We start from the raw sequence: 6562 nt of genomic DNA, 5'->3' as shown, positions 1-6562 counted from the left end.
TGGGGGGGGGGGGGGGGTTTCATCATGCTTGCATAGGAGTGCTTGTGGGATGAATGAAAACAAGTGTCCCTCAGTGCTGGTTAATGGAAGTCTCGAGTTCCATTAAAAATTGATCAAAATGTACAAACTGCTGTCTGCAGTACAAGGCACTTAGTCGCTTAAAGCTCGCTTCCAGCCAAAACAGTTTTTTTTTTTTTTTTACTGTTAGCAAAGTGATATAAAGATTTGTAACCCCCGTCAGGTTTTTGTTTTTAATACTGTCTATGTCCCCAGGGGTTCCCCACCACGTCCTGTTTCGGTGACACATAGTGCAGGCAGGAAGTGGGGGGAAACAGCAATCAAAACCTGTCTAAGGTTCTCACCCCAGACCATTCTGTCCAAAGCTTGGACTGATGTGAATATGATCTTAATTGCTATTGTACACTTGCCTGTTATAAAATAGGAATAGAGTAATACACCCTGCCTACAGCATGAGCTGTGTAGGTGAAGGACTTATGGGAGAGGACTGTGGAAATCTAGCTTACCTCTACAATCTGTCCTTGTTGTCTTTTCAGTGTCCTCAATAAATATAGCTGAAGAATTAAAACGCTTTGTCCAGATGTATCAAAAGCCTGCCCATCCACTCAGACTAAAAGAGTGGCTGATACTTCAGATCAACAGCGGACAGTACCCCGGCCTTTGCTGGGTGGATGACCAGAAGACAAAGTTCAGGATCCCGTGGAAGCACGCTGCCAAACAGAACTATAGTGAGGAAGAAGATGCAGCGTTATTTAAGGTAAGCCAAACCCCCAGGACCTTAGAAATCCCAAATTTACCTGGCCACCACAAATTAAAGTCATATGATGTCTGCTAAAGGACAGGATCAGAGAGAGATCATGTGACCAGTGCTCCTGCATATTGTCATGTGATTAAACTTATTGACCTATAAGTCGTTTCAATAGATTGAAAGCTAATAATGGGGCACTGGGTGCCAAACACATTGCAGCCTTTTTGGTATACAGAGCTCTCAAACCATGGAAACCATCCTCAGGATTTTGTTTTCATCTCAGTGCTGTTATACTTACAGAGCATGTCTTCATTGCTTCTACAGGCCTGGGCCATGTACAAGGGGAAGTTTCGAGAAGGTTCTTCAAAGGCGGATCCTTCTGTATGGAAGACCAGACTCAGATGCGCACTCAACAAGAGCCCCGATTTCCAGGAGGTCCCGGAGAGCTGTCAGGATGCGGGGGAACCCTACAAAATCTACAGGATTGTGTTGGAACCGCAAGACAGTAACAGTAAGCAACTTCATACGAAGGCAAAGTGGTGCAGCAGTGCAAATTTCCTGCAAACATCTGACTACATTTTAACAGCCAAGTATGTTAGAAAAATGTTAAAAAGCAGCTCTCACCATAATACTTGCCCCCATAGCTGTCCCCTACAGATTCATCACTCTGTGATTCAGCAATGGTCATCTTCCAGGTTGAGTGATGCTCAACGTCATTCAACTCACTTGCTGCAAGCCCAGCACGTCAAAGATACACCTTGTAGGGCAGGGGTAGGGAAACTTTGTCCCTCCAGCTGCCGTGGAAGTCCCATTGGGCATTGCACGACTCCTCTGACAGCCATGGGCATGACTCCCAGAGGCAGATGCATGATAATTTTTGTAGTTGCACCACAGCTGGAAGGCCAAAGTTTGCCCACCCCCTGCCCTAGGGGACCCAATCATAGGCTAGACCTGGAGCTGAAGTGTTGTATACAAGGCGGTCTATGGCCTACCTATCTGCACTGTCTGGCTAGATCACAGGGCTGGCTGAACAAAACTACATATCTTTTGGCCTATAATTCAGTTCACAAATATGTATTTAAACGTTCACCTTTAATAAACTTATAAGAATATGATGGTATTATGATAGCTCCTTTGTATTACAGATGACACATGCAGAGACACATCCATGAGCCCCGTGAAAGAAAGCCCTCCAAGTTCTTCAGATGAACTTCAGGTGATTATTTACTCCTCCAATACATTAATAATATTCCATAACATTTGAAAGTTCTAATAATTCCTGTCCTGTAGATTGTGGAGGAAGATGAATTTGTCCACGGCAAATCTCGATCCAAACTACCGAGGTTGGAATATCACCATATCCCAGCAGATACGGGTGTGTAAGGATTTGTAATAACTTTTTGGGGCTGTAAGATAGAAAAACTGATGGTGGTCCAAAGAAAGAATTGACTATAGCAATTATATTCTTCCTTATGTTCTCCAGTATTGCATTTGTACTCTTCAGGCAGATATAAAAACGTAACTTACTGCAGCTCTGTATTAACGAATACATCATTAAATGTATGTTTTCTAATTGCAAGCAGTGTAAGTAAATGAATGGGACTTGTAGTTATCAGCCTCTTGCAGTCCCCTGTACAGCAGAGTTCACACTGGGAGAAGAAGCACAATGAGCCAATCCATTCTCTAATGCTCATACAATAACAATGAACATGTTGATAGGAGGAAAGAGTAGAGTGAAAGAGAGATAAGCTCACTGTCTGGAGGAGGGGCAAGACCTGTAAGCATTACTTAACTGCAGCAGAGATCAGTCCGGTCCTCCTGCCCTGCCAAACAGGACTGTGTTGTGTGGCAAAGCTGTGTAAAGTCAGAAATACAAGCTGGTAAAGCAACTCCCTTGTATGTATTCCATCCATGTATTTAGCCGTTAGCCTGCATTTTAGCTTTCTATATGAATGGTTTCCAACTCAGACATCTCCCACCACGAGGACTCATCTCTCCAGCTTTTTAACAATAGCAGCACCTAATCTGGAACTGCTTAATTGTCCCTAATTCAGTTACTTGTGTTCCCCTCAGAAGGTGCATCAGGTGCAGTCATCGGGAGGGTCCCCCATAGTGACCATAAAATGACACAAGAAGCAGAGCAAGATTTGACCATGCCACTGTCATCCTCATCCTCAGGTCAGTAGGTCACCTTTATTTGGGCACGTTTGTGGGCTTGACACATCTGAACATTCACATCAATGCATTTTTTTAATGGCTGAATGTGTCAAAAGTGTTATTATTAGATGGTAAGCCCCATTGGGGTTCATTTGTCATATGACTTTGGATAGTACTAATAATTAATATATCAAAAGCGTTTATGTGTTAGTAAATCATTTTAAAAATGAATTTTCAATATTTGTAAATCTGCTGTTTTTATGAAAATATTCTCTGGTGAGACAGCCATTAAAGTCCTTGTTTCGGCACTTCCTGTTGTAGGGTGACAATGCTCTATCCTTGTCTCCCAGTTATGCTCCTGTATTGTCACCCTGTCACACGGGCTTCGGATGGAAACTACATATTTCAACACACATAAGCGTGGTCCACTGTTGTCACCATCGGGAAACCTGCTCTGAGATATGTCATGCGGCCATTGCTGGAGCAAAAAGAGACTGCAGGAGATCAGCAGCCCTAAGATGTAACAAAAGGATAAAATGAGGGGAAAATAAGTATTTTATTTTTAAAAAAATAGGAATGATTTATCATACACAGTGATTTAGCAAACTATCATTCATATAGGGTTTACGTGTACTGTAATCTTCGCTTTTTGTTATGGTTTATTTAGCATTCTTTTTTTTTTCCGGCAGATTTTTGGCTTCACATACGCCTGTACTACCAGGGCAAATTGGTGACTGAGGTGACCACACAGACCGCTGAAGGCTGCCGCATTGCCTCCCAGTCGTCATGCCAGTGGAACTACAGCCCGTATTCACCTATCCTGCTGGAGGAAATCGGTTTCCCTTCTCTCCAGGAAGTGGCGGATATCGTGACACCTCAGGTCTACCAGGTGCTCAAAAGGCTCCTACGGCACCTAGACAAAGGGGTGCTGCTGTGGGTGGCACCGGAGGGGATATTTATCAAGAGGCAGTGCCAGGTACGAGTATACTGGAGTAGCCCCTCAGCCCCGCAGAAAGATCGACCCAACAAACTGGAGAGAGAGAAGACCTGCAAGGTGCTGGACACAGAACAATTTATGAATGGTGAGTGACTGACATCAAGGAAAACTGTGATGGTTTGGGGTCAATTTTAGGCTATTATTTCACTTGTTTTTGAAATACAGTCTTTGTTCTACAAATAAGTATTTGCCAGAGCAATAAGCATTAGTACAACATAGACAAAGGAAGCTGCAAAGCAAGCTATGTAAGTGAAAACTTGGGCTGAGCCATCTGTTAAGGGATGAATCACTGCCCTGATGCATCATTGGGTTCTTTAACCACTTGAAGACCAGCATGTTAAACCCCCTTCCTGTCTATGCCATTTTTCGGGAGGGTTGAGGCTTTGTGAGAGAGGGGTGTTACAGGCATAGTGGTGATTGGAGAGTGTACAGTTGATGTTGAGATATCTCTCTCTCCTCTTATGATAAGAGTGGAAAGGGAGTGAAAGCTGCAAATGCAGCCATTGTTTACATTTTGTGACAGCTGTGATTAGTCACAGCTGTCACATGGTACAGAGACAATTTTATTGGCTCCGTAGCCTGTTTTGTGATCTTCACCGTCCAGTGTAAAGAGAAAGCCTACAGGGTTTTTAGGGGCAGAAAAGTAATTTTTTTTATGCAGACACCTAGGCGATTTATCGCGCGGATTGGGTCGTGGGATATCGCGCAAAACACAGATTCGCCTTGAAGTCAATGGATGCTGTTCACGCCTTTGCAGTTTGTCGTGCGGAGCTATTTTCGGGTGGTCAATAGAAAAATGTCACCAGCACACCATAAGTTGAAAAACTATACAATAGCTGTATCTCATTGGCAATAAAATATTTTGCTTTTTTCAACTTATGGTGTGCTGGTGACATTTTTCTATTGTTCATGTGTGGCGGTGCCATCCGCAGTCATTTCGAGCACCCATCCTCATCAAGTGGGAATCCCGGTAAGGAGTGCGGTATGGTTCCTGTTTCTGTATTTTTGGGTGGTTGTCACGCAAAAGCGTTGACAACCGCTCGGTTTTCAATGAACAGTCGCGCGATTGAAAATGAAACAACAATCGCGCGAAAACAGCTTAGCACCTGAATCGCCGCCGAGGTGTGAGCCTAGCCGGAGATTTCAGGCCTAGAGTCTTTTTCTTGCAAGATGTTTGCTTACCGGATCCTGTCTCTGTGTTCTAGAATTGCAGATGTACATGACGCAACAAGGTCCAGAACCCCAGTACCAGATACAGTTGTGCTTCGGAGAGGAATACCCCGAGTCATCTGGCAACCCCAACAAACTGTTAACAGCACATGTGAGTATGATGGCACCACTTTCTCATGCGTAGGGGGTAAGCTGTAAAAAAAAAAAAAAGAAAAAACAGAACATTTATGGCTTGGTACATAAATATTCGGGCTGATTTATGAAAATTGGAGTGAAAATTAAATATTTGTGCCACTCAGCTTGCATGTCTCTATAGCTGAGTCTGAATGTAAGGGCAGTCGCATAACTTTGTAATCCCTGTAACAAAAAAGTTGAAAATCCTTAAGAAATTAGAAGAGCTGTAAATAGGACTAGCACTGCTGAGCTACTTCTTAAAATGCTTGTTGCCAGCCTGTGTCTGGCTTTAATGCTTTTTGAGTCACTGACAAGACCAAGCATGCAGCCAGTGATGTGCAAATTCTCATGGTTTGTTTTTTTAGAAAGCTGTAGAAAAGTTTAAAAAAAAAGCCTTCTGCCTGCCAGCATGCTGTAGACAAGGATCCTTGTTCTCCATGTGGAAGCAGTCGTCTTTCTGCAGAGGTTCAACCCACCCATTGCCAAGTCAGACCTATAGCTCTTTAATTAGCCGCAAGCAGGGACCCTGAGCTTTGCTTATTCCGGGGCTCCAGCTGTCACTTAGCAGGGGAACATCAGATCTCTGCAGAGAAACCACTGCTTCCAAATAGAGAGTAAGGACTCTTCTTTACAGCATGCTGGCAGGGGGCTTGCGTAGTACACTCATGCTGTGGCTCATTTCTAAAGAAAATTAAGTGTAAGACTTTCCATACCTTTGGAATGTATTTAGCTGAACAAACTAAACATTCATTTGGGCTTTAAATGTGTATTGCTTCATGAGGTTCCCTGAATCTGCATTTATAACAGCTGGTGCAGAGGAAACGGTCTGAACTGACGAGTCACCCATATTCACCACTGCAGTTTTTTGGTAGCATCTGGTTGGTTGTTATGGGCTGTAGTGCACATTAACTTACTGTTCCTTTGCTCCGCTGAGACCTCATCCGTACTGAACGTCTCCCATCTCTTCTCAGGTGGAGCCTGTGTTCGCTCGGGAACTTCTTGAAAAGGCAAAGGTGAAACTGAGGAAAGAGCTTACAAAGCAATAACTTCTTTCAAAATGCCCTTTACAAACAGACATATCATACACTGGTTTGCCCCACGTATATTGGGTTGGCAGAGCCTGCTGAACGTTGTGGTTCTTCAACAGATCAAGTAAATGCAGTTTATAAAAACATCAAACTGAACCCTTTGTTCTTTTCCAATCTCTGCTGCGTGGGACCCCCTCTTCTGCAATTGCCTTCTCTCTAATACCCTTTGTTCCCTTGACCTTTGAATCTTTCTACCTAGATGAATGGAAT

General features: G+C 43.5%; 1 protein-coding gene across 1 annotated transcript; it reads left to right on the top strand.

Annotated features, from left to right (window-relative positions):
* Positions 1-571: 571 nt before the first annotated feature.
* On the top strand, positions 572-6310 carry LOC108786957 (interferon regulatory factor 4-like). The gene is made up of 9 exons (XM_018556378.1): positions 572-775; positions 1091-1277; positions 1743-1745; positions 1912-1982; positions 2057-2141; positions 2840-2944; positions 3613-4005; positions 5126-5241; positions 6236-6310. The coding sequence occupies exons 1-9, from the start codon at positions 599-601 to the stop codon at positions 6308-6310; spliced, it is 1212 nt and encodes a 403-aa protein (XP_018411880.1). The 5' UTR covers positions 572-598.
* Positions 6311-6562: the final 252 nt, after the last annotated feature.

The sequence above is a fragment of the Nanorana parkeri genome, unplaced genomic scaffold (assembly GCF_000935625.1).
Source record: "Nanorana parkeri isolate BGI_ZX_2015 unplaced genomic scaffold, ASM93562v1 scaffold237, whole genome shotgun sequence".
Classification (NCBI taxonomy): Eukaryota; Metazoa; Chordata; class Amphibia; order Anura; family Dicroglossidae; genus Nanorana; species Nanorana parkeri.
This window is presented reverse-complemented; position numbering and strand designations above follow the sequence as displayed.

Bases quoted from the DNA above. Each gene is read 5' to 3' on its own strand.
- LOC108786957 (XM_018556378.1), top strand. From the start codon at position 599: ATGTATCAAAAGCCTGCCCATCCACTCAGACTAAAAGAGTGGCTGATA. The intron at 2,945-3,612 runs GTCAGTAGGTCA...TTTTTCCGGCAG, and splicing joins ACTGTCATCCTCATCCTCAG to ATTTTTGGCTTCACATACGC. The intron at 4,006-5,125 runs GTGAGTGACTGA...TCTGTGTTCTAG, and splicing joins CACAGAACAATTTATGAATG to AATTGCAGATGTACATGACG.